General features: G+C 43.8%; 2 protein-coding genes across 2 annotated transcripts in view; one reads left to right on the plus strand and one right to left on the minus strand.

Annotated features, from left to right (window-relative positions):
* Positions 1-15,004, plus strand: part of CCDC69 (coiled-coil domain containing 69) — a 99,643-nt gene extending 84,639 nt beyond the window's left edge. Inside the window, 5 exon segments of the mRNA XM_006903719.1 lie at positions 9,973-10,046; positions 11,243-11,344; positions 12,703-12,822; positions 13,872-13,969; positions 14,824-15,004. Of these exon segments, the coding sequence (XP_006903781.1) occupies positions 9,973-10,046; positions 11,243-11,344; positions 12,703-12,822; positions 13,872-13,969; positions 14,824-15,004 (575 nt within the window).
* Positions 15,005-15,007: 3 nt separating this feature from the next.
* LOC102851586 (platelet-derived growth factor receptor-like protein-like) overlaps positions 15,008-27,084 on the minus strand; it is a 24,891-nt gene continuing 12,814 nt past the window's right edge. The window contains exons 4-8 of the mRNA XM_006893744.1: positions 26,170-26,330; positions 20,083-20,376; positions 18,718-18,857; positions 16,018-16,212; positions 15,008-15,115 (exon numbers count right to left, since the gene is read on the minus strand). Coding sequence (XP_006893806.1) covers positions 15,008-15,115; positions 16,018-16,212; positions 18,718-18,857; positions 20,083-20,376; positions 26,170-26,330 — 898 coding nt within the window. The remainder of the gene's footprint in view (positions 15,116-16,017; positions 16,213-18,717; positions 18,858-20,082; positions 20,377-26,169; positions 26,331-27,084) is intronic.

Raw genomic sequence — 27,084 nt, forward strand, 5'->3', positions numbered from 1 at the left:
ATATGTCTTGTCAATATCCATATTCTTTCCCCATAATGATGACAGTTTTTGAAATTTATGGTCCAGTGAATTATTTTTAAAATTACTTTGTTCCTTCTTGTATCACCTAATATAATCATCATTTTTATGTGCCACTGAGTTGGAACTGACTCATGGCTGACCTTCATTTCTCAAATTAACGGAATTTATCCTCAATAATTTAGAGAGGTCCCTAATTGCAGACTTTCCCAGTGCAAAATATCTCTTGATCTCCTGAGTGTTGATGCCAAGTGTATTGATTATAGATCCAAATAAGATGAAGTCATTGACAATTTCAATCTTTTCTCCATTTATCATGACAATATCTGTCAGCTCAATGATGAGAATTTCTGTTTTCTTGACGTTGAGATGTAATCCACAGCGAAGGCTGCAGTGTTTGATCTTCTACAAGAACTACTTCAAGTCCTACCCACTTTTAGCCAACAAGGTTGTGTCATCTGCATAATTAGGTAATTGATGAGTCTTTTTCCAATCCTGATCCCACATTCTTCTTCAGAGTCCAGCTTCTTAAATAATTTGCTCAGCATACAGATTGGATATTACCTGACAGATACAGTAACTGATAGATAGCAAATAATTAGTAGCACTTCTTATTTTATTATTGAGAAAATTTTTAAATAATGTAAAATTTTACCCACAGACAGTCGCTGTTGCCAGTTTGATATTGTTTTTAGTTCCCATCAAGTTAGCTCCAACTCATGGCTGCCTTGTGCAGCTTAACTAACAGCATGAAAAACTGCAAACATAGTACAACCTGGTCCTGCAACTTCAACATGATCATTTGGATTCTTGTTCTGTTTTTTTGGCTATTGTGTCGATTCATTTCATGGAAGTTTCCCCTCATTTTCTTAAAGCTCTTTAATTTCTTTATAGATGATTTAGATATAGATAAGGGGAGAGAGAGAGAGAGAGCGAGAGAGAGCACACACTGGTGGCCTAGTGTTAAGTAGCTGCGCTGCAATTCTGAATGTAGGCAGTTTGAATCCACCAGCTGCTCTCCAGGGAAAGTATGGAAAATCTCCTCTCGTGAAATTAACTGCCTCTGAAAACCCACCAGAGGGTCAGCTATGGGTGAGTTCCGACTCGAAAGTACACAACAACAATTATCGAGTCAAGTCTGGTTTTCTGAAGCTATCAGTCTTTAAGGGAGAGCCTCCTCATCTTTCTCCCACAGAGTGACTGGTAGATTTAAACCACCTACCTTTTGGCTGGTTAACTGGAACCTTACACTCTATATTACCTGAGCTCCTTTTTCTTTATAAATGCATAGAATGTACAGTGTACATACATATTTTGGAAGGAAGGTGAATTGATTGGTTTTTTTTTTTTCACTTTGAGGATTGCCACCCAGCTTCTTGCCTTTCCCCCCCCCTTTGTTGTGTACCATCCAATCGAGTCTGACAGGCACAAGAGGAGACTGCCCTCCTTCTCCAGTGGAGCATCTGGTGGATTCGAACCACACGTCTTTGATTTTTTTTCCACTTTTAATGATATTAACATCTTGTCATTAAGCCCTTCTGTTAATTAAAGTTTAATAACTCTATAGTATTGGATATATACTCTGATTTATTTAATTGAGCCCTGTAGTTTACACATTTTAAGTAATCTTAAACCTTTTGATATTGCTATAATGACAGTGATATTTCTACTATAACCCCATTTTATTAAATCTTTGCTATGTTTGTGATTCACCTTTAGAATAACATTCTATTCAAATGAGGTAGACAGTGTATGTGTATTTTCAAGATCAGAATGCTATTCCAACTCTTCCTTTCATAAGCACCGGTGTTTGCATGGTATTTCCCTAGAGTTCTTTATCTTTCAAAGGCACAAGTATGATCACATATATATAGTTGTATCCTATTCGTTTCCATTAACATTATATCTACATAATTACAAATAATTATGCCACTACTAAAGGGGCTACACCTCCGTTATGTGGTTTTTCTTATGCCCATGAACATAGGCATCCAGAATGTAGCTGTTGTAAATACCATGGCATCGTTTGTACTCCACCTACTCCATCCAGCACCCCCGCTTCCCCTCACCCCAGCAACCCTTAGATATGATGGCTTAGGCCACAAGTCTCTTCTGGGGGATCTTGCACTTCACAATGTTGCTGGTCTCTCACACTGATTTCTATCTCACATTTAAAAGAAGTTAAGTCCAACTCCCATGTATCAGTTCCAGGGAAGACTTTTTGTCTCAGGCAGCACTGGAGAAAGTTTCTTGCCCGTGAGTTCCTACTTCAGGACTGTTGTGCCATAGTATCTCTGCTCTTCGTTATACACCACAGAGAGCTGGATAATGACTAAGGGTGATGGAAGAAGAATTGATGCCTTTGAGTTGTGGTGCTGGAGAGCATACCATAGATCACCAAGAAAACAAATACATCTGTCTTGGAGTGGGTAAAACCGTGTTTCTCCTTGGAGGCCAGGATTTTGAAGCTCTGTCTCACATACTCTATGCATGTGGCAAGGAGGAACCAATCTTTGGAGAAGGGCATCATCCTTGGAATGGTGCAGGGACAGTACAGCAGAGAAAGATCCCAGATGAGATGGATTGATACAGTGACTGGGCAATGGGGGTTGGTGTGTCAGAGTCAGTGAGACAGGCTCAGGACAGGGCAGGCTACAGAGCTATTATGCATAGGGTTGCTATGAGTTACAGGTGACTCAATGGCACATAACAACAACAACAAATAGCATGGCACTAAATATCTTTCATCTTGCTTGGACCAATAATCATCATCCTTTGGACCAGCTGTTATATCCGGAGATGTTTTGCACTGGGCAAGTCTGCTGTCTTGGATCTCTCCAAAATACCAAAGAGCAATGATGTCAGTCTGAAGACTAAAGCACACCTGATTCAGGCCATAGTCATTTCAGTCACTTGCTATGCATCTGAGACCTGAACAATTACTAAGGAGGATAGAAGAAAAATTCATTCCTTTGAGTTGTGGTGCTGGAGAAGAGTCTTGAACACACCATGGACTGCCAAGAAAACAAATAGATCTGTCTTGGAGAGGGTGAAACCAAGTCTGTCCTTGGAGGCTAGGATTTTGAAGCTCCATCTTGCATACTTTGTACATTGGCCAGGAGGGACCAATCCTTGGAGAAGGACATCATACTTGGAAGGGTAGAGGGACAGTGCAGGAGAGGAAGACCATAGGATGAGATGGGATGATGCAGTGAATATTTACTGCACTAAATATTCTGTGACTGCCCTAGAATAAATAGGTATGTCTTGGGAATAGTAAAGCTATAGTCCTCCTTAGAAGCACAGATGGAGGAACTTCATCTCTCACACTTTGGGCATGTTGCTAGGAGAGGCTATTCTTTGGAAAGGGGGATCATGCTTGGGAAAGTGCAGGAGGGTAAAGAGATGGAGTGGCACAGTGACTGTAGCATTGGGCTTCAGTGTGTCAGAGATGATGAGAAATGCACAAGCTAGAACAAGTTTCAGGCCTGTTGCTCATAGAGTCACATTTAACTTGATAGCACCTAACAACAACAGCAGTAAATACTTTTTAAGGAGCTCTGGTGGCCTCGTCAGTAGGGAGTTGCACTGCCAACTTCCAAGCAAGTGGTTCGAATCCTCCAGCTCCTCTACAGAAGACAGGTGAGAAGTCTTCTCCCACATGATTTACAACTGCTGAAAACCCACTGGACAGTCACCCTGGTCGGTTTCCACCTCAACAGCAATGAGTGAAAAAATACCTTTTGCATAAATTCAAGCCCACACTTCATATTCTGTCCTTAGATTCCCAGAAATTGTCCAGAACAAAGGTCCAGACAGTTTTCAGAGTCTTGAAACATATTGCAACATTAGCACAGTTTGATTTAGAATGAAGTTCGAAGTCTTTGCTTGGGAAGTTGGCAGTCTTGGTTTTAATCCTCATAAACTGGGCTACTCACTGTCCTTGAGCATCAGTGCTGTCTTGGTATCGATAAAATCAGCTCCGTTGTCTCTCAGGGAAAGCAGCTTCGTTAGTCAGACCTGCTTTGAAATTATTTTTAGCATGATATATAAAGTGTATCATTTAGAAAATTTGCCTATAGCAAAAACCCCAGAGAGGGAAAAAAATTACCCTGTCTAAAATTATTTCCTATTAACATTCTTTCTATTATTTTTAAGTTGCTTAGTCCATTATAGGTGCTACAGAAATGTTTATTAAATTAATTAATGAAAGTGTAGCACAAAAGGGAATATGGGGTATTTGTAGCTTGTTTGAAGGAAAGTACACAGAAACTAGGAGAGACCAGCAGTGGGTTCCCAAACCAAATGAGCCTTTGCTTGTCTTTTACTTTTTTCAAATTTTTTGTTTCAGTTATTATATAGTAAACGTGACTTTCTTGGTTATAATTGTTTTTGTTGATTGCGAGCGTGACTCATAGTGACCCTAGGAACAAAAGGCCTGAAGCCCCTCTACAGCTATTGACATTTATCAATGTTCATAGAGTTATGGGAAGCATATTTTTTCGGAAGTGGATGCCAGTCCTGCTTCCAAACCTGTCATAGTCTTGGTTATATATTGTTTGTTGTCGTTGTTATGTGCCATCAAGTTGCCTGCGACTCATAGCAACCCTATGTACAACATCCCTAAACCCTGCTCTATCCCTTGCCAATCTCATTGTCTCCAACACGTCTATACCCATTATCCCAGTGACCGAATCAATCCATCTCATTGAGGGTCTTCTTCTCCTGCTCTGTCCCGCCATCCTCCCAAGCATAATGTCCCTCTCCAAGGATTGATCCCACCTTGCAACATGTCCAAAGTATGTCAAATGGAGCTTCAGAATCCTTGCCTCCACAGAGAAGCCTGGCTTCACCCTCTCCAGGACAAACTTCTTTGTTCTCCTAGCATTCCATGGTATATTAAGTACTATTCTCCAGCACCACAGCTCAAAGGCATCACCTCTCCTTCTATCATCCTAGTCATTGTCCAGCTCTCTGATGCATAGCAAGTAATTGCAAAGACCATGACCTGTATGAGGAACACTTTAGTCTCCAGACTGACATCATTGATTTTCAGTACTTTGGAGAGGTCTCTGACAGCAGACTTTTCCAATGCAATTTGTCTTTTAATGTCCTGGCTGCTGGTACTAAGAGTGTTGACTGTAGAGCCAAGCAAACTGAAACCGTCAACAATCTCAGTCTCTTCACCATCCATACTGATGCTGCCAATTGGTCCAGTGGTGAGAATCTTTGTTTTCTTGATGTTGAGCTTCAATCCATGAATTCTAATGCATTTACAAATCTGTGTAACCATTACCACAATCAGAATACAGACAGTTCCATCACTGAAAAAACCTCCCTCAGGCAACCCCTTTGTACTCACACCCTCTCCAGACAGACCTGGCCTTTGGCAACCACTGAAATGTTTTCCATCACTATGGTCTTGTCTTTTCAAGGTCATCATATATGAGATCATACAATATGAGTTTTAGACTGGTTCCTTTGATCATGAGGCTTTTGTGATTTTTCAAGGCACTATGTATTTAAAGAGTGCACTTTGTTACCACTGAGTCGTGTCCACCTGTTTATCCATTTACCTGCTGAAAAGAACAGCTGGTTCATTTCCAGTTTGGGATGCATATGAATAGAGGTGCTATAAATACCTGTGTGACACGTTTTTGTTTGGACATAGGTTTTATTTCTGTTAGATACTTACATAGAAGTGGAGACGCTACATCATGTGCATATGTTTAATTTTACAAGAAATTACTCAACTTTCCCAGAATGACTTTATCGTTTTGTATTCCAGTCAACAGTGAATAAGAGCTTGACTTGCTTTGTGTTCTCACCAACACTTTTTATTGTCACTGTTGGGTTTTTTTTTTTCAAATTTCAAATATCTTTTATTATTTTCTGTCAACAGTTTCTGTCCCGTAGAAATTATTTTCACAATCACTACTAAGTCAATTTATTTTTTTTCTTTTTTGTCATCCTTTATTCATTGTCCAGTTCTCAGATGCACAGCAAGTAATCATTACTATGACAGAAATACCACGCTTTAAAAAAAAGTAGTTTTAATGAACATTTACAGAAATTTTGGATTTCCATTCATTCATTGCAGCACTTCTCTACCCGCCCAGCCCTCTCCCCCCACCCCCCAGTTCGCTCCTCTCTTTCAAAAGCAAAAGAAAGTCTCCCTCCCTGGTACACAATCCCCTGCACCCCTCCCACCGCCTCAAGTACATTCCACTATGCAACCTTAATTGTGGACTCTATTGCATGGTGCCACTGCTGTAAAATGGGACTAATATCAGGGTGGGGGTAGGACTGAGAAAAACTGGATAAATTGTGTATACTGCTCTGAAACAGATAAGGGACTGAATAATTTAAAAGCAATGTATGATGAGGTATTATGGTTATTGTCACTGTTTTTTATGATAGCTGTTCTGCCATGTCTGTCGTGATGTCTCATTGTGGTTTGCATTTGCATTTCACTAACTGTTAAGATGTTGAACATCTTTGCCTGTGTGTTCACTGTCTTCCCAGACTCTTTGGTCCAAATGTCTGTTAATTATTTTACTTAATTTTACATTGGGTTATTTCTTCTTTCTGATGAACTTTGAAAGATCTTCTCAATAGAAGTCTTTCTTATTCACAAATATTTTCTTCTCTCTGTTTTTCCTTCTTAGAAATACCTTTCATGTCAATTCAGTGCTACAGTGTATTCTCATGTAACTGACTTTCTTGGCCTAATATTATGTTTATTATTTTGATCTGTGCTATTGCAAGTAACAGTAGCTTTCTTAACTTTCATTATGCTATTAAAAATACAAAAATTTATTTAAGAATTTTCTTGTTGATAGACATTTAGTTTGCTTCCATTTTGAGGCTGTTATAATGTTGCTGTGAACATTCAAGTTCAAGACAATTGGTGTACTTTTATAGGTATATCTGTTTAGTATGTATCTAGAAATGATACTTCTGGGTCATACAATATGTACTGTATATTTCCATTTTAGTAGATATTGCTAACCAATTTTTCCAAGTGTTTGTAAAAAGAAAAAAAGTCTTTCACAAAACCAAAGCTTTCATTTTCATAAAGTCCTTATTATTATTCTCTTCTTTTATCAGTCATGCCTTTTGTCATGCCTCAGACCTCTTTGCCAAGCCAATAGCACAAAGCTGTTCTCCTCTGCTTTCTTTGAAGAGTTTTATGGCTTTATAGTTAGATCTATGATCTATATAATCAAGTGGTTTTCTACTTTAGATTGTTTTTATAAAAGATTGCATTGATTTGGGTTTCAGCTATTGAATGATCCCTGTATTTATGGGATAAGCCCCAGGTGATGTTGTATTATTTCTTCTATAAGTTCCTGAATTGAATTTGCTTATATTTTGCTGAAGAGGTTTGTGCATGAAAAATCCTGGTCTGTGGTTTTCTTTTCTCATACTGCTTATCTGAATTGGGAATTGGGGTAAATTTGCTTAATAGAGTAAGTTGTTTCTGTTTTCTGGGAGAGATCTTGCTTGTAGAATTGGTATTCTGTCTTTTTTTTATCAGAAAAATTTTTTATTAACAATGAGATTTAGAGAGAAATATAAACATTTCTAATAATGAGATAAAAATAAATACCTATTAACTTTAAACTTCCTAGTGGAAGATACACCATTCTCATTAATCTTTTTATCTAACTATATATGATGGCTAACAATCCACTTCTTCTCTCAAAGTACCTGTGTCAACAGTCCCTTTCTCTCCAAGATTGTTCATTTATAGTTGCTAAATGGGTATTCTGTCTTTTAAAAAAATATTTAGTAACATTTACCAGGGAAAATATCTGCACCTGGACATTTTTTCCCCAGAAGGTATTTAACTACTACAGATTTGGTTTTTAAAATTGTTATAGAAATATTTAAGTTAAGTATTTCACCTTGGGGTTATTTAGGTAGTTGGATTTTGATAAATTAGTACATTTCACCTAAATAGCTATATGCATGTTCATACACTTGTTCCTAGGACTCCCTCTCCCTCTCTTTTTCCCATCTTGCTAGAGGTTTACCAATTAATTTCTTCAAAGAAGCAGATTTTTATCTCATTGACTTTTTTTTCACTTTTAATTCTATTGATGGATGATGTGATACTTTCATTCTCTTTGCTTATTTTGTGTTTGGTTCTTATTTTTCTAATTTCTAAAACTAAAACCAGGATTATTTATTTGTGACCTTTCTTCTTTTCTAAAATAACTATTTAGTGATATAAATTTCCTTCTAAGCACTGCTTTAGTCTCATTCTAGAAATCAATATTTTGGTTTTCTTCAACTAAAAAATTCTAATGCCCCTTGAGACTCATTCTTTGATTTCTTGAATGTTTCCTCTTGTTAAGGAGATTTTCTTGTTGCCACTCTATTATTGACTTGTATTTTGATTCCATTATGGCCAGAAAATATAGTTTATACATTTGATCATTTTAAATTTGTAAAGATTTGTTGTAGGACTCATGATATGGTCTGCCCTGGTGAATATTTCATATGCACTTGAAAATAATGTGTGTTCTGTTATTGTGAGTGGGATATTCTATGAATAAATCATTTAGAGCTAGTTGGTTGACAGTGTTATCTTTCACTCCATTGTACCTGACACCAAAACCTGTCTTGACATGTAAATTAACAAAGAAGACCCATCGTTTTTCCCCTTTTTTCATTTTTAATTGTGCATTTTCTTCCCTCCTCTCCCCCGCCCTTCCCCGAATCCACTTTGCCATGCCCCTTTGTTCCAGATTGTTGTCATACATATAATGCCTGATCATATATTCCCTTTGGAAGGCCTATCCTTTTAAACCTCGAGGTTGTGATAGTGACACAGCTGATCTATCCGCTTCTGACAGCCATTCTCCTGGACAGAGAAATGTGTATGTCATTGCCATACACACAGCCCTTTGACTACACACAACCCCTTTGACTACATTAAACACTCCTTTCTTGTCCTCAAAGAGCCCTGGTGGTGCAGTGCCTTAGGTGTTAGACTGCTAACTGAAAGGTTGGTGGTTAGAACCATCACTGTTCCACTGGAGAAGGGTGGACGGTCACCTCCCATAGAGATTCACAGCCTCGGAAACCAGATGGAAGTTTTCCATGAGTTGCAACCAATTTCTTGGCAATGGGTTCCCATCCGTGTTTGCCTGCTTTCATCCTTCCATTGACTGTTCGTTTCTCTATTGTTTTCTTTCAGCTGAGACAAGGTGTTAAGATTTTCTAAAAGGACCTTGAGGGGGGGAGGTGGGATGATAAATATAATTCTATTGATTTGGAGAATGATAGCCAGCTCAGATGTGTACAGTACCAGCCTGAAAGGAACTTGCATATCCTTATCCTGTTAATTCTCAAGATACCTTTGAGACAACCAGGCCAGCTATTTATTGACCCATTTCACAGCTGAAGCAGCAGGACTTTAGATGCTTGAACTGACCTTATGGTCATGAAGCAGCCAAGTCAAGACTATGGAGATTGTTGTCAAATCCAGGATGTCTTCCACAGTTTCACACTACAATTAAACACTTCATATTTTTCACACTATGGTTACACAGCTAATGACTTGTCATAAATACTACCGGTTTACCGAGTATTTGCCCTAATGCATTTTTTTCCATATTTTGATGTTGTCTAAGATGAGTATACTTATGACAAGGAAATCTTTGAGTCAAAGCCTTAGCAAATGTGGGTAGTTCCCACAATCTGATGGGTTTTAAGTTCCTCCAGGAGTCTACTTTGGTTTCATTTCTATGCACTTTTATGAAATACCTTCTATAGTTCTGGCTCAGCTCCAAGCCCAGGAGATGGAAGGAAAACTGAGACTATTCCCAGTTCCTGACCTTTATGGGTCTCAGGGGATCACTTGGACTTCCCTGGTCCTAAGCTTCTAGAAGACTTCAGGAGTGTCTGGGTGCCTGAGCTCATAGTGGTCTCCTTTCCCCACAGCACTCCGCTCCTCACATGAGCAAGAGAAAGAAGCCCTTAACCACTCCTTCCAGGAGGCCAAGGCAGCCCTGCAGGTGAGAGGGGTTGGTCTGTGTGGTGAGGGAAGAAAGTGCCCTGAAGGAAAAAAACTACATAAAATCCCAAAGCAGCCAACTCAATGGCCTCTGCGTAGATGTGTCAGAGGTAATCATCATCCATATGTGGCAGCGGACTTTTAGCTCAAGAAAACTGTCCAATGTTGGAGTTGGCCTATGTTCCTAAGGAATGGCGGGTTGGTCTTGGCGCTTAAATGTGAGGTAGGACTGGTGGGTAAATGCGTACTCTAATCACACCTCTGCAAGAGCATTTAAAGGGGCTCACTCTTTCTCTCAGGGTTGTTACGTGGGAATGGACTCATAAGTGGCTCTCCAGCAGGTTTTCAGAGGCTGTAAATAGCTCTGGAGGAGATTGTCCATCTTTTCCCCTTAGAGCAGCCAGAGGACTCGGATTGCCCATCTCTGGGTGGATTGGCAGAGCAGCTTCCTACCCACCAGACCACCAGCGTTTCCTAAGTAAAGAGGCAGTTAAGCTGATCTAGCTGGCCAGGAAGATTTTCTAGAGGGAGTAATATCTAAGCTAGAACCTAAAGGGTGGGCTAGGACCCTTCATGTGAAGAAGAATAGGAAAGAAGGTTTGGGGGGATAAGGGGAATACAATGTGTAAAAGCATGAAAAGATGAGGAGAGCAGGGAGTACTTGAGGAACTGAAAGAAGTCTAAGGTGTCTCATGGGCGGGAGAGAGGAGGAAGAGATGGCTGAGGCTGGTCAGCTAGAAAGGAGCCTGCAAGGGGCAGTCATGGGCCATGTTAATGGGCTTTACTCTCTCTTAGAGACCATTGTCAAGGTTTAGGTGAAGAAAATTTTTGGTAGGGGGAAAGTTGGAGATGACACTTTGAAGAGTAAGGTGACATGACCTGTTTGCCTGTTTGGCTGAAGAAGGTGTATGAAGAGGAGCAATTGAAAAGGAGACTAAGAAAGCCTACTGGGCCTAGTTTGGAGCCTTTGAATGCCAGACTAAGGCTGGCCTTGAGTCCCAGAGCATCTTCCCTATGGCCCTGCAAAGTCGCTGAAGAATTTGTAGTAACAGGGAGGTCGAAGTGCTTCCAGCATTGCTGTGTAAGGCAGGCAAAAGGTAAAATCCCAGGCTGTTCACTCTCTGGGTTGTGGAAGGTCCCCTGGAGCTTCCTTCATGAGTCAGGTTTTGAGTGTCTGCCTCCTGCTTCCCTCTTCAGGAGACCATAGAGGGGCTGACTTCACAGCTGCAGGCCTTCCAAGCCAAGATGAAGAGGGTGGAGGAGTCTATCCTGAGCCGAAACTACAAGAAGCACATCCAGGTAGGTGGCAGTGCACCCCGAGACGTCTCCTTGAATCTCCAGAGAGGCTGGCCCAATTGATCAGGAAAGCCAATCCCATAAGACAAAAATACACTTGTTTCCATTGAAGCTACTTTAATCTTGCTCTTTTTCTTGGCTCTAATCTTTGCAAAAACAAACTATTGGGCCTTTTTTCCATGGCACCGCTGTTTAGGCTTGACTTGCCAACCTTTATGTAGATTAGTAGTGGAGTACAAACCGTTTGTGCTACCCACCTGGAGGTATAATAAGACAGCTCTCCATAGGTAAGGCTCAGACTCAACACTCTTGACCTTCACGGTCCCTGGAAGCAGGACGGCCCATTCCACAGAGGGAAGTAGTGAGATTCAGAGGAACCTATGGCGCAGCAGTGAATTGCTCGCTCACTGCCTGCATTCAGAGAGAAACGGGTACAAATAGCAAACTAACCACAGAAGACTCCACCAATCTGAGGGAACCTCAGGAATCTGAGAAATCTGAGTTTCCTCATCTTTGATAGCTCCAGAAGCGCACCTCAGTGGGTGTTATATGACATGAAGACAGTAGGCAGTCACCATGTGCCAAGAATGGCCTGGGGATCTTTTTCCAAAAACACCAGCTCTTGAAGACCCAGTGGAGAAGTTCTGTTTGTCAACACATGGGGATGCCATGAGTTGGGATCAACTGAACAGCATCTGGCTTGATTTTTTTTTTCTTTAAATGTGCTGTTAGAGACCTCTCCAAAGTAATGAAGAGCAATAATGTCACTCTGGAGACTAAGGTATGCCTGATACAGGCTGTGGTCTTTGCAATCACTTGCTATGCATCAGAGAGCTGGACAATGACTAGGGAATGATAGGAGAATTGCTGCCTTTAAGCTGTGGTGTTGGAGAAGATTATTGAATATATCATGGACTACTAAGAAAACGAACAGGTTTGTCCAAGAGAAGGTTAAACCAGGCTGCTCCTTGGAGGCAAGAATTCTGAAACATCTTCTGACATACTTTGGACATGTTGCAAGGAGGGACCAGTCGTTGGAGAAGGACATCATGCTCGGGAGGGTGGAGGGACAGGAGAGGAAGACCCTCTATGAGGTAGATTGATTCAGTGACTGGAGTAATCGGAGTTGGTGTGTTGGAGACACTGAGATTGGTACCGGATAGAGCAGGATTTAGGGCTGTTGTACATAGGGTCACTATGAGTCACAGGTGACTCCACAGCACATAACAACAAAACCACCACCAACAGCAAGAGAGGGAGGTAACGAGAAAGTCAACAAAGTCATGATAGAATAGAGAGGAAGTGGACCATGCCCCTTTCTGCTTGCAGATCTGATGAGGTCACTCTGTGTCCCTGTCTAGGATTACGGGAGCCCCAGCCCATTCTGGGAGCAGGAGCTGGAGAGTTTACACTTTGTCATCGAGATGAAGAATGAACGTATTCATGAGCTGGACAAGCGGCTGATCCACATGGAGACAGTGGTCTGTGGCTGGGAGCGGCTGGGGGGGTGTAGCCTCAGACATCAGCTCCTCAGGCATTGTGTCTGTAAAGGGTAGAGAGGGGAGGTGCTCTGAAGAGGCCCCAGCCTGGTTCACACCACTCTGGCACTTGAACAATAGACTATGTCCACTGTGGCTGTTCTGGGTCAAACGGGGCTCTTTATCATCAGGGGCCTGTGCTTTTCTTGGCCGTCAGCGTTGCTGGCATTTGGAATGGCAGGGACACAAAGAGTCTGGCTAATTAGGAGGGACTGGCAAATGTCACAGCTCTGGTAGGGGCTGAGGAAAGGGGTAGAGATAGAAGGTGAACAAGTTAGTAAGCCCAAGTGAATACGGACAAGCTGGGGAGCTGAGGGCAGTGGGGTCACTGGTGGTTTTGTTTCCAGCAGAATAGAGGCTAGTTGTTATGTGTCGCCAAATTGGAACCCACTCCTAGCTGAGCCTCTAGTGGTTCTCAGAGGCTCTAAATCTCCCTGGAGGAGGTTGCCCATCTTTCTCCTTTGGAGCAGCTGGTGGATTTGACCGAGTCCTTTCAGATTGGCAGCACAGCTCCTTACTGACTTGGCCACCAGAGCTCCCGGAAAACGAGGGTTGAATCCAACCAGGGATTGTGTTGCTCTATAATCTCGAAGGAGGCTCCCTGGCCTCCTTCAAAGTAAATGCTGTCTGTGTCACATGACCAGTGGTTTCATCTGACTGTCTCAAACATGCTCTGTAAAGTTTTGTTCAGCCACTTTCGTAGAACAGGGTAAGAAATTACTTTTGGGAAGCAAAGAACATCCGTTCTTGTATGAACTGATGGGGAAACCAGACAGCAGTGGCTCCATTCTTCAATATGCTCACATGACAGAGTTAGAAGTTGGCAGCCGTACATTAGCTTCTTGATTTTATTTCATTTGAGAACCTTCTTCCACAAACTGTAATGTGTGGTCTAGACTGTATCTTCAGTTCCCACAGAGAGCAGGGAGGTGAGCCCACATGGTGCTATGTCCACGGCAGCAGCTGGCTGAGCTCGTCCTGATTTGTTACAGAGAGAAAAGAACCTGATGTTGGAGGAGAAGATGACCACCCTACAGCAGGAGAATGAGGACCTCCACGTCCGAGGCCGGAACCTGGTGGTCACGTCCAGGTAGCCATACCAACCTCCCTCCCCCTCCCCGCCTTCACTTCATCCCCTCCTTTGGCTCATTCTCTCCCATGAGGAGAGGCTCTGAGGAGGGAGGGATGGACAGACAGACGTTCCAGGGCCTGCCTGGGGAAATGGCTCCTGTTCCACTGGGAGTGAGGAATCCTCAGGGACCGGCCCTGTCTGGCCTCTGCTCCCATCCCCTGGCTTGTTCAGGCCCATCCCCGGCTGAATGGGCTTCCCAGGAAAGCCCTAAACAGGGAAGAGGAAACTGAAACAGGAAACTTACAAGGCTCTGAATAGATTGAGTCGGCTCTAAGAGAGCAATTATCGTATTTCAGACATGCTTTATTGAATCCTTCACATATTATGTCACTTAGCCTATTATCCTAAGAGATGAGGACTCTTATTATTTTTTTTTTCCTCCCATTTAAAAAAATAAAAAGGTTCACATTGGGTTGATTCCAACTCATAGCAACACCCTATGTGTCAGTAGAATTATGCTCCTTGGAGTTTTCAGTAGCTGCCGCCTTTTATAAGTAGGCCTTTCTCATGTGACTCCATTCAATGGATTTGAACCACCAACTTTTGGTTAGTAGTCTAGCATTTAATTGACTGAAACTCAGCAAGAGTGAATAGCTAGTCCAAGCTTAAGTAGTGAGCCTCAGATTTGAACCCAGAGCTGTCTGCCTGTCAGGCCCAGGTCCTTACATACAGGCAAAGGAGAGGGCTGCAGGGACCCCAGAGTAGGCTGGTGTCAACCCAGGCAATGCTTCCTGGAGAAAAGGGTTTATCGCTGGCTGGAAACCCCCCCAGCTGCTACAAGTCTGCAGCTCTGGACTATGTGTTTCCCACAGGCAGCTCTCTGAGGACCTGCTGCTTGCCCGTGAGGCCCTGGAGAAGGAGCTGCAGTTACGGCAACAGCTTCAGCAGGAGAAGGAGGAGCTACTGTATCGGGTCCTTGGGGCTGATGCCTCCCCAGCCTTTCCACTGGCTTCTGTCACTCCCACAGAGGTCTCCTTCCTTGCGGCCACATAGAGCTTAGGCCTGCTGTGACGCCTGTGTCACAGCTCCCTCTCGAGGACTTTCCTGAGAGGCCAGTGCAGCCTCTCCGCACCCTTCCATGGAGGAAGGCCGAGCAGGAGTAACCTGAGAGCCAAGGTGTACGGCCAGAGCCCTAGGGGGCTTGGGTCAAGCAGAACCACCCCCAGGGCCTTGAGGCCCCACATGCGCCTTCCCTTGAGTTGGCCCAGAATCGTTCGTGTGCTATGAGGGGTTGAAAATGTCTACAAAATATCCAGAGCATCCCAGCCTTCCTTGATCAAGCTTCACCCCCATATTCAGAGAGTACTCAGGCTGCAGAATGCACTTTAGAAGCCGTTTTTAATTGCAAAGGGGCAGGGCTTGAGATGGGGTAAGTTATAAAGGAGTTGGGGGTCCTTGCCTCGTGTGGTCTGTGAGGAGACTAGTCATGCCCACGTCTGGTGGACAAGCTGTGGAACTAAAAAGAACACAGAGAACCTTGTTTTGTTTTGCCCTGTGTTTTCCTGGGAGAGGGAGGAAGCGGGTGTTTGCTGAGCCCTGCTGCCAGCAGCAGGGTCTTCCACCATCAAGCCAGGAGCCTGGTGACCCACCAGTGGCCTGGAGCTCCCTCTGCAGGGACTGAAGCATGACTGGCCCTAGCCACGCCTCAGCCTCAGAGAGTCAGCCCTCAAAATAGATCATACCTCAGAGAGAGGTTGTGAGAGTGAAGTGAGATGACAATTTTAGGGGGTCAAGGGATGTCTACTGGGTGAGTAATTAAGTTCTTTCTCTCATTTGGGGTCTACTCCTTGGCGTTGGCCCTAAAATTACTGGCAGTATGTTGTTAGGTGCCGTCAAGTTGAGTACAACCCATAGTGGCCTTACAAACAACAGATCTGAACCCCATCCTATCTCATGCCATCCTCACACCTCCTGAGGCAGATCACATAAGCACCTACCTATTTCTGCCCATTCACCCGCACCAAGTGCCTACAGCCAGGAAGGAGCTAAAAGGCACCAGGGGATACAGGAGGGTTTCGGATCACACGGATACGGGTGGTAGCCGTCCCCATGCCCTGGAGGTTGGTGGCCCTGCAGGTGTAGAAACCAGCATCCCCGGCCCGGGCCTCCTCCACATGGAGGGTGCTCGCCGCCTCCTGCTGTACCTGGCCTTCCTTGTGCACCACATGTGCCCGCTCGCTGACGTAGGGCGGTCGTCCCAGCTGCAGAGGACAAAACAACAACAAAATAATTCTCTTTCAGCTGCCCCAGGTGTCGTCACCACTTCAGGCACCAGGGGTCAGGTAAGAGGACACCAATTATGCCTGCAACAGATAGAAAAGGGACGTTACTTAAACAAGTCCCACTTTGGACTTAGTGATAAAGGACCTTAGACACTGAGTTCTTAATGGAAAACTTTAATTCTCCAGCCAAGAGGGAGACCCTAGAGGCCCCTCCTCTGTTCAAGGCATGTTCCCAGCAGTGTTCTCAGAGTGTATCCTGCCCCACCTCCGTTCTGTACAGATGTTAGCATGACCCACTCTCCCAGTGTGAGGAAAGTGGGGATTCCAGAATAAGAAGTATCTTGGAAACAGCAGCAATTTACCAAATTAAATTGTGAAGCTGAGGCTGTCGTGTCTGTCATGTGTACAAATGCCTTTCAGTCTCCAAGGTAAGTGGTGGTTATGAGAGGTAGAGTCCCTGAGAATTCATTTTTAGGGGGCAGGAGAGAGTGTTTGGGGTTCGCTGCCATGCCAAGTGCTCTGGTGGTATAGACTGGAGGGTGTTACATTACTAAACCCAAAGGCAGCTCCTCTCAGATGATTGCATCCACTAGCCGCTCTGCAGGACAAAGGTGACAGTCTCCTCTCAAGCCATTTCTAGCCTCTGAAGACTGGCTGGAGGATTGGCTATGAATCAGATCTGACTCGACAGCAATGAATTGAGTTTGGGATGACTATGCCAAGGGACATGTCTTGGGGAATGTTGTCATGGTAAAGTCAGTATCTCTCAGTCATTCGTGTGATCATTTCCTCTGCTTGAGCCTCTTTTTCCTCATCCTTTGAGTGGAAGAATGATCATCCACCTACTCACTCTGTTAATCTCCTTAGGCCTCTATAGGGTTCACCTTCAATGCACCTTTGCTGGGTACACCATCAGTTAGCCCCTGCAGAGAATGTAGAGGTGAATTTAGGGTTCACAATGTACGAGCCCAGCCCACTTAAAGGCAAAGTGGAGGCAGAGCACACTGACTGAGCTCCATGGGTCTCTGGCTGCAGGAAACTGTGATATCATCGTCAGGTCATGGCCCCTATAAAATGTTTCATTTCCCCCTTCTCCACAGAGGAAAGATGGATCCTCTCCCATGCAACTTCCAGCCTCTGAAAATTCACTGAAGGGTCAGCTATGTGTCAGTTCTGACTTGACAGCATAGAACGAGAAGACATTTCCTAAGGGACCTCTGATTGGACAGTAGCACTTAATCAGTCTCTCTGCCCCAGCTCTTTAATCTCCAGTCTACATTCAGTCAGCTCTCCTAGCAGACTTCAATAGCTCCCTGGAACTTAGAGTGCTTCATGGGGTCCTTCGTGGCTTCCGGGCAGGTGGCAGGGTGGAGCATGTACATCTTGGTGGCTCCTGTGGAAGATCTGTCCACATGTGTTCTTTCCTCCTGTGGTCTGCTGGCATTCCTTTCACTCACCTCCATCCTACTGCCTCGATCAAGTCAAATTCCAGCTTTTCCAGGAAGTTCTTTTCAGAATTCCTAGTGGTCTTAATGTTGCTCCTATTTGGTGTGGCTGTTTGACAGATGGTTGGCATTTATGGGATTAAGTTCTTTGAAAGGACATATCATCATCTCTAATGCCTAGGGCAGGGCTGGGCTCAGAGAATGTCCTGGAAGGAGTTGCTAGTGTATTATGTGCTTGTCTATCTGTTCATATAGTTTCTCCTTTTCACATGTGTACACACATCTGAAAACATAGACATCTGTATACATGCTCAGCTTGCATTTGCCCAACCCTCATATTTGTGTGCTTAAGGCCAATCTGGTCTACACTTGAATGACACCTCAAACACTCTGTTTTAGCTAGGCCATACTCCATTGTCTTATTCCATTCTCTTTGTAGTTCTTCACTTACTTTCATTATAATCAAGTTAGAACTGACTCTTCAGCAGGTTTTCAGAGATTATCATTTACTTAGAAGGAGATGACCCGTCTTTCTTTCTCAGAGCCGCTGGTGGATTTGAATCATCACTTCTGGGTTAGCAAGGCAACTTCCTGTGTCCTACACCACGAGAGCTCCCTCTGTAGCTCTTGACATTCTCCCTGCTCAGCCTGTAAGCTTGCAGAGACCAGAAACCATATCTCTTTTTTATTCATCACTGTATAGAATCCAAACCTAATACAGTGCCTGACACATAATGCACTCCATTATTTTTTTAATTAATAAAGGACAACAACAACAAGCAACAATAAAGGAATAAATCAGATGTATTTCTACTGTTCTTCTACAGTAACTAAGAAGGATCTCTATTTGACAAACAGGAAAACTGAGGCTGAGGACAGGGAAGCAACTAGCCCAAAGTCACCAGAGAGGCATTGTCAGCACTGAGACTTCAAGCCATGTTCATCCGATTCCCAGTCAAGTCGTGGTTCCCCTTATGTCGTCATTCCTTTCTCCCACCCCTGCCCCCATACACACAGCCTCTTCTTCCCCTCTGCTTACCTTCTGCCCTGGATATTCCCAACTAAAGTCCACAGCAATCTCTGGCTCGCCCAGAACTGTGCAGGTCACAATGAAGTTGTCCCCCAGTTGGACAGATGTTGCTGAAGCTTGGATGGTGGGTTTGGGAGGTGAAGATGGGTCTGTCATCCATAAAAGGAGAGAGAAAATAGGGCCAATATTTATAATTGTTGTTAAATGCTGGAGAGTCGTAGACTACCCGTAGCTACCCTATGAATAAACATCTTCAATGAAAAACTTTCATCTTTTCTCCAAGTTCATAGAGTTTCCAGAGGCAAAGTGTTTGGAAGTAGATGCTACTCCTGCTTCCAAGACTATTTATAATGATATAATGCAAATATTTAAAATTATATATTAAAAATATAATTATATAATGGTTGAATTGAAGACAGAGGAGGGTGAAATAGATGAGTCAAATAGAGAAGATGTGGATGTATAAATGACAGTAATGAATTAATGGAGAAGAGTGAATGTGTGGATGAAAGAACTTGATAGAGAACAGCTGGTTGGAATGGCTGGTTTGATAGAGGATAGATAGATGAAATAATTGGCCTTGATTGAATCAGGGTGGTGGACAGAAATTTTGAACCAATTGGCTGGCTGCACTGATTAGCTGTCAGGACAGAATGAGTGAATAGAGGGAATGTTGTTGAAAGCTACTTGGTGGTTTGTTATAAAGAAAGCAGTGCCAATGAGTCAGGCCCCATTCATGGCAGCACCTTGTGTGTCAATCTAGCATTGTCCTTCATAGGGTTCTCAATGCCTGATTTCTCAGGAACTTTGGTGGCCTAGTGGCAAGAAGTTACACTGCAATCCCTAAGGCATGTGGTTCAAATCCACAAGATGCTGGATTCTCTGCTGGAGAAGGAGGGGCAATCTCCTTCTGTGCCAGTCAGATCCGATTTGATGGTACACATAGCAAGGGGGGGGGACATTTTTTAAAAAGAATGTAATAATAAAAGGTAATATTCTTTACATCTCCAGGCCTTTCTTCCAAAATGCCTCTGGCGGACTTAAACCACCCTTTTGATTAGCGCGCCAATCACTATCACCCTTGACACCAACCTGCTTGGTGGGTTTATAAATATAAATAAAACAAATGAAACCCCATTACCATCTAGTTGACTGATTCATCGTTAAAATATACGTGGTTCAAACACTGCTCCACTAGGGAAACATGAGGCAGTGGTGTTCCATAAAGATTTACAGCCTTGAAACTACAGAAGTTTCACTATAAGATGGGGTGTTTAGAGTTCCATAATCCAGATTCCCCAGACCTAAGGCTCCCAAAGAGGGTATCTCATAACCACCCTTTCCCTGCCCACCGAGAACCCAAGACCCACTCACAGTTGATGTAGATCAGCATGTATTTAGTAGAAATTTGTCTTATGTGGCCCAGGCTGGCCATGCAGAAGAGGGAGCCAGCCAAGGACGCGTGGGGCCGGTGGATGGTGAAGCCCTTCTTCACGTCAAAGGAGATCTCTATCCCATCCACAGGGATCTCCTCAGGAGGGAACTCCCGGTGCAGTGTCACCTGGGCCAGGGGGCTGGTCACCTGGCAGGGAAGCAGGGCTGGCTGGTGGGTGCGGAGCTGCACCACCTCATAGTAATCCTCCGTGGGGACAAATAGCTCCTCTGGGTCTGGAGACGAGGGGGAGAGAAGAATGACCTCGAGACATCACCCTGGAACACATGGTCCCTTTTGGGGACTTGAAACTTCATTTCCTATACCCGTCCTCATTCTCTGTTCTCTTTCTCTTTTAAAGGGCTGTGGTCTAAGGATGCTGAAGCCCAGCTCAGAGTCCCGTCATTAGCTTGTTCTCAAATCCCCTTCCTTCTCTGGTCTTCGATGTCTTTATCTGTGCAATGAAGGCTTCAGATTGTGTGATCTCTAGTGGTTTGATCTCTAGAGATGAAATGGGATAAATGAAATATTTGATCTGAAACACGTTGTGAAAGAAAAATAGTGTTGCTGTATTAGAAATGTCACAAATGAGGGAGCTCTGGTGGCCTAGTGGCAAGAAGCTACACTGCAATCCCAGAGGAACATGGTTCAAATCCACCAGATACTCTGCTGGAGAAGGAGGGACAATCTCCTCCAGTACCAGTCAGTCTGATTTGACGGTACACACACAAAATAATTAAAAAAAAAATCTTTAAGAAAAAAAAAGAAATGTCTCAAATGGGTGGTTTCACAGACAGAATACTTTTTCCTCAGAGTAAAAGGTCCAGAAGTCCAAATTCTGGGCACAGCCACTAGAACTTTCTCTCTCTATGAGCATTAGGGGAGGGCCCTTCTCTCTCTTCAGCTTTTGTCCTCAGTTCCTTCATGATCTTCATGTCACATCTCATTTCTCTTCCTCCCCTCTGCTCGCTTGCTTCTATGCCTAATACACTTCTTTTATATCTTAAAATTTCTTTGTTTAAGAGAGTCTTGACACTGATCTAGTTTCATTAACATAACAAAATTCTATTCCCAAGTGGGATTTCTTTAGCAGACACATGTTGGAATTTACAATAGGTATTTTTAGAGAACACAATTCAATCCATAGCAGGGCCCTTGAATGTGCAAAATGTTACAAGAAATACTAGACTCAAGTCAAGATTTCTGGCTGGATTCCTGGTTCTGCTACCCACTTGCTCTGAGATCTGAAATGAATAACTTTCCTGCTCAGAGCCTTGACTCTTCTCCTATGTCACGTGGGAGCAGTATCATACCCTGACCTACTTTACAGAGTTGACATGAAGTAAATATTGATTCTGAAACACAAAGGCTGAAAGACAAATAATCATCAAATTTTTCCCAAGTACTTGTAAAAACATGTGTGTTTCAGGTTCTTGGGTGAACAGTGGTGTGATGAGCAGGCATTACCTGGGGATCAGGTCTCCAGATCGGTGCTATCCCCTAAAACTTCCCTGATGATGGAAATGTCCTGTATCTGTGCTAGTCAACATGATAACCCTATCTACATGCTGAGGAAGACCTGCGATGAGATTGACCTGGTGAGCACAACGATGAGGGTATAAGCCCAGGAGAGATTGCAAGGCTGTTGGACTGGGCAGGGTTTCGTTCTGTCCCACGTAGGATCACTGTGAGTTGGGGCTGATTGGATGGCACCTAACAATAGTCATGTATGGCTATAGAACACTTGGAATGTGGCTAGTGTAATTAAAGAGAACTTTGGATTTTATTCATTTTCATTTAAATAGTCATATGTGGTTGATTGCCTCCCTATCACATGGACCAACTCTAGAATCAGGTAAATGCCATGGTTCTTTACCCTGGTTACACATTAGAATCATCTGACAGGCTCTTAAAAATCTGTACAGTTCCTACACACCTTCAGCCATGTGGATTGACATGGTGACTGCTGCAATGGGCTCTTGTGTGTCAGGAAGTGTGAGGATGGTGCAGGATAGGACAGAGTGCAGATCTTTCATTCATAGAGTCACTATGAGTTATATATACTCAATGGCACCTAACAACAACAACAACAATGCACCATTTTTTAACTTTTTAACTCTGAGGGGAGGGAATGTTCATTAAAGCCACCCATTTGTGACATTTCTAGTATAGCAGCACTATTTTTCTTTCAGACTATGTGTTTCAGATCAAATATCTCATTCACCCCATTTCCCCTCTAAGGAGCTCTGGTAGCCTAGTGGTAAGAAGTTGTACTGCAATCCCAAAAGCATGTGATTCGAATCTACCTACTGCTCCACCCATACAATTTACTGCCTTTGAAAAGATGCTGGAGGGTCAGCTTGGAGTCGATTCTGAGTCAACGATGAATAACAACAAAAGCACAACAGAACAGGGGCTCCTCAATGGTAAAACTGGTTATGTGCTTACAGTCAAAAGGTGGATTGTTCAAATTTATCCAGAAGCATTTTGGAACACAGACTTTTGAAAAGTTTATTGTCTATGCAAAGACATTTGGCTGTATGGATCACAAATTGTGACTAACCTTGAGAAGAATGGGAATCCCAGAACACTTGATTGTGCTCATCTATACTCAGACCAGGAAGCAGTCCTCAAAACAGAGCAAGGACACACTGCATGGTTCAAAATCAGGAAAAGAGTGCATCACAGATGCATCCTGTCTCCATAACTTTTCAATCTACATACAAAACAGATCATTTGAGAGTCTAGGCTTTATGAGGAGGAATGTGGCATCAGGACTAGAGGAAGACTCATCAACAACCTACATTATGCAGATGACCCAACCTTGATGGCTGAAACTGAGGAGGACTTGAAGTGTTTGCTTCAGAAGGTCAAGGACTGTAGACTTCAACATGGATTGATGCTCAATATCAAGAAGACAAAGATTCTCACCACTGGGCCAATTGGCAGCACCATGATAGATGGAGAAGAGATTGAGGCTGTTAAAAGTTACAGCTTGCTTGGCTCCAAAATCAACAGTCCTTGCACCAGCAGTCAGGAAATTAAAAGACAAATTGCACTGGGAAAATCTGCTATCAGGGACCTCTCCAGAGTACTGAGAAGCAACGATGTCAGTTTAAGAGACTAAACTGCGCCTGATCCAGGCCATGGTCTTCACAATCACTTACTATGTATGCATCAGAGAGCTGGACATTAACTAAGGATGACAGAAGAATTATTGATGCCTTTCAGCTGTGGTGCTGGAGACATACCATGGACCACCAAGAAAACAAATAGGGCTGTCTTTGAGAGGGTAAAATCTAGTTTCTCCTTGGAAAGCTAGGATTTTGAAGCTCTATCTCACATACTTTGGGCATGTGGCCAGGACAGACCGGTCCCCTGGAGAAGGACATCATGCTCAGAAGGTGGAGGGACAATGCAAGGGAGGAAGATCCCGAATGAGATGGGATGAGATGAGATGAGATGAGATGAGATGAGATGAGATGAGATGATGAGATGAGATGAGATGAGATGAGATGAGATGAGATGAGATGAGATACAGTAACTGGGGCGAAGGGGGTAAGTGTGTCAGAGCCAGTGAGACTAGCTCAGGACAGGGAAGGCTTCAGAGGTGTTTTACATAGGGTCGCTATGAGTCACAGGCAACTTGACAGCACATTACAACAACATTGTTATACACCTTCAAGTCAGAAGTAATCCATAGTTGACCCTCTGGCAAGGTTTTAGAGGCAGTAACTCACCTGGGAGGAGATTGACCATCTCTCTCCCATGGAGCAGCTGGTGGATTTGAACCCTGTGCCTTTGCATTGACAGCACAACTTCTTACCATAAAGCCACTAGAGCTCCAGCCCTAAGAGGCCTATGAAGTACAGGTGTATTCTGTATATGTAAGGTCACCAAGAGTCAGGGCCCAGTTGGACCACAACTTAAAACAACCCCCAGCCCAATCAAGTCAGATTCTGACTTGGAGTGGAAGGGTAGTAGTATCAGTCATAGTAAAATCTCTGCAGATGAGTCTAAGGCACAACCTTCAAAAGTGCAAGGATAATCATCGCCAAGCCCGATGAAGATTGGTATCATCCATAGGACTTGTTGGCATCCAGGCATGTTGCTGTTAGAAGCAGTTGAGTTGGATCCTACCTATAGTAACCTTAGGTACAGCAGAAGAAAACAGTGCCTGGTTTTGTGTCAGCCTCACAGTCATTGCTATGTTTGAAGGCGTTGTTACAGTCACTATTTCAGTCCATCTCATTGAGAGTCTTCCTTTATTACTTTGACCCACTACTTTACCAAACATGATGTCTTTCTCCAGGGTCTGGTCCCTCTTGATAGCATGTCCAAAGTATATGAGACAAGATCTCAACAGTCATCCTTACTTCTAAGGAGCATTCTCTCTGTATATCTTCCAACACAAACCTTCATCAATGGCATGATTTCTTCAGTCTTCCTTAGTCATTATCCAGCCTTCACATGCATATGAAGCAACTGAAGACAGCATCACTTGGGTCAGCCATACCTTATTGTTCTAATGTGCCATCGCTTTGCCTGCGACTCACAGCAACCCGATGTACAAGAGCCCTAAACTCTGCCCTATCCTGTGTCAATCTTACCATCTCCGACACATCTACCTCCATTACCCCAGTCTCTGAATCAATCCATCTCATAGATGGTCTTCCTCTCCTGCACTGTCCCTCCCTCCTCCCAAGCCTGATGTCCCTCTCCAAGGAACAGTCCCTCCTTGCAAACATATCCAAAGTATGTCAGATAAAGCTTCAGAATCCTTGCCTCCAAGAAGCAGCCCAGTTCAACCCTCTCCAGGATGAATCTGTTCATTTTCTTGCCAGTCCATGGTACCCTCAATACTCTTCTCTAGCACCACAGCTCAAAGGCATTAATTCTCCTTCTATCATCCCTAGTCATTGTCCAGCTTTCTGATGCATAGCAAGTGATTGCAAAGACCATGGCCTGTATCAGGCGCACCTTAGTCTCTGACATCGTTGCACTTCAGTACTTTAGAGAGGTCTCTAACCACAGACTTTCCCATTGCAATACATCTTTTAATTTCCTCGCTGGTGGTTCCAAGAGTGTTGACTGGAGCCAAGCAAACCAAAACTGTGAACAAGTCATACCTTAGGTCTTCAAAATAACATCTTTGCTTTTTACCATTTAAAAGAGGTCTTTGGCAGCCCATTTACCCAATGCAATGCCTCATCTCATTTCTTGGCAGCTTGCTCGCATAGGTGTTGATTGTGGATCTGGCAAACGAAATCCTTAACAACTTCAGTTTCCCCCCACTTATCATTATGTTGCTTTATTGGTCTAGTGGCATAGATTTCTATTTTCATTATGTTGAAGTATAAATGTACTGACGGATAGTCTTTAAGCTTCCTCAGTCCTCTTTATCAGGTGTTCAAGTCCTTGTCACATTCACTGAGGAAGACTTCATCTACATATCACGGGTTGTGAATGAGTCTGCCTCAAATCATTATGCTATATTCTTTATATAGTCTATCTTCTCGGATTATTTCCTTAGCATGCAGACTGAATAAGCTTTGTACCCAACTATAACCCTACTATCCATCTTTCCTGATTTTAAACCACAAAGACCTGCCCTATGATCCAATCTAAGACATAAGAAAGGACTGGCTCTCTACTTCATCTGAGCAAAATGGCCTGTTACAAATGTGGCGTTCAGACATAATGACATTGACCCCAAGAGTAGGGCTAGGAGTCTAGCTTTTTACCACAAGCGACCAGGTGGGTCTGCTGCAGGCAAGAGCCTTTAGAGTATAATTACTGCTGTGGTGGGTGGGCTTGTGTACGTGAGGCCTTGCTGAGTCGAGTTGGACCCTGGCTACACACTTGTACTCAACGCTGGCTGTAAACTTCTAGCATGTCACATGAGGGATCATGAAGAGCCACAAGGCCAAGACCCTCCTTTTCCAGATTGGTGTAAGGGCAAAACTTAAGAGTTACTGTTTGGAGGACTCTCCCAGGTGGAGGTGCTGGAGACCCTGACGTAAGAGCACCTGTGAAGAAGACAAAGGCCTCTCCTTGGCGGTCCTCGCAGTCGTCCTCGTGCTCCCACACCCTGTCCTGGCAGTGCCGAGCCCAGCAGCTGAACTCCCCAGTGTCTGCGCTCGTTGAGTTCACCAGCAGCAGCTGGCTGTGCTGCCTGAAGTGCTTGATTCTGAAAGATAGTCGTTGGAGAAGTGTAGGCGGTGGGGATGACCCAGCCAGGAGATGTGTAGGAGGTGGGGATGACCCAGCCAGCGGACGTGTAGGAGGTGGGGATGACCCGGCAAGCAGCATTTGGGTCCTCCTGCCTCCACCCGCCTTGCCCTGGCGGAGCTATCAGTATTTGTATTGGCCTCACTGGCACTTTCTATTCAGATAGCTGGTAGTTCAAATCCACCAGTGACCCTGAACGATTGATAGTCTCCTGTTGTTATGATTTACAGCCTCAGACACCAATGGAGGGTCACTAGGAGTCAAAACTGACTCACAGCTGTGAGTTTTTAATGTTTTAAAAAACCCATTGGAGAAGGGAGCTCTGATGGCTGAGTGGCAAGAAGCTGTGCTGCCATCCCAAAGGCACATGGTTCGAATCCACCAGATGCTTTGCTGGAGAAGGAGAGGCAATCTCTTCCTGTGCCAGTTGGATCTGATTCTGATTCGACAGCACACAACAAGTTAAAGAACAACAACAACAAAACCATTGGAGGAGCTCACATCAGCAGCATATGTGCTAAAATGGGAATGTGACAGAGAGGTTAGCATGGCCCCTGCAGGAGGATAACGTGTAAACTCGTGAAGTGTTTCATTAAAAAAAAAAATCCTGGCGCTGGCTGAAAATCGCCTGTGACTTCATCCATAGCCACTGGTGAGAGTCAGTGCCCAGAGCCATCAGGGGCTTTAAGCTCGTTGCCCACTGCTGTGGTGTG

Source organism: Elephantulus edwardii, unplaced genomic scaffold (assembly GCF_000299155.1).
Source record: "Elephantulus edwardii isolate Elephantulus edwardi_28Jun2011 unplaced genomic scaffold, EleEdw1.0 scaffold00130, whole genome shotgun sequence".
Classification (NCBI taxonomy): domain Eukaryota; kingdom Metazoa; phylum Chordata; class Mammalia; order Macroscelidea; family Macroscelididae; genus Elephantulus; species Elephantulus edwardii.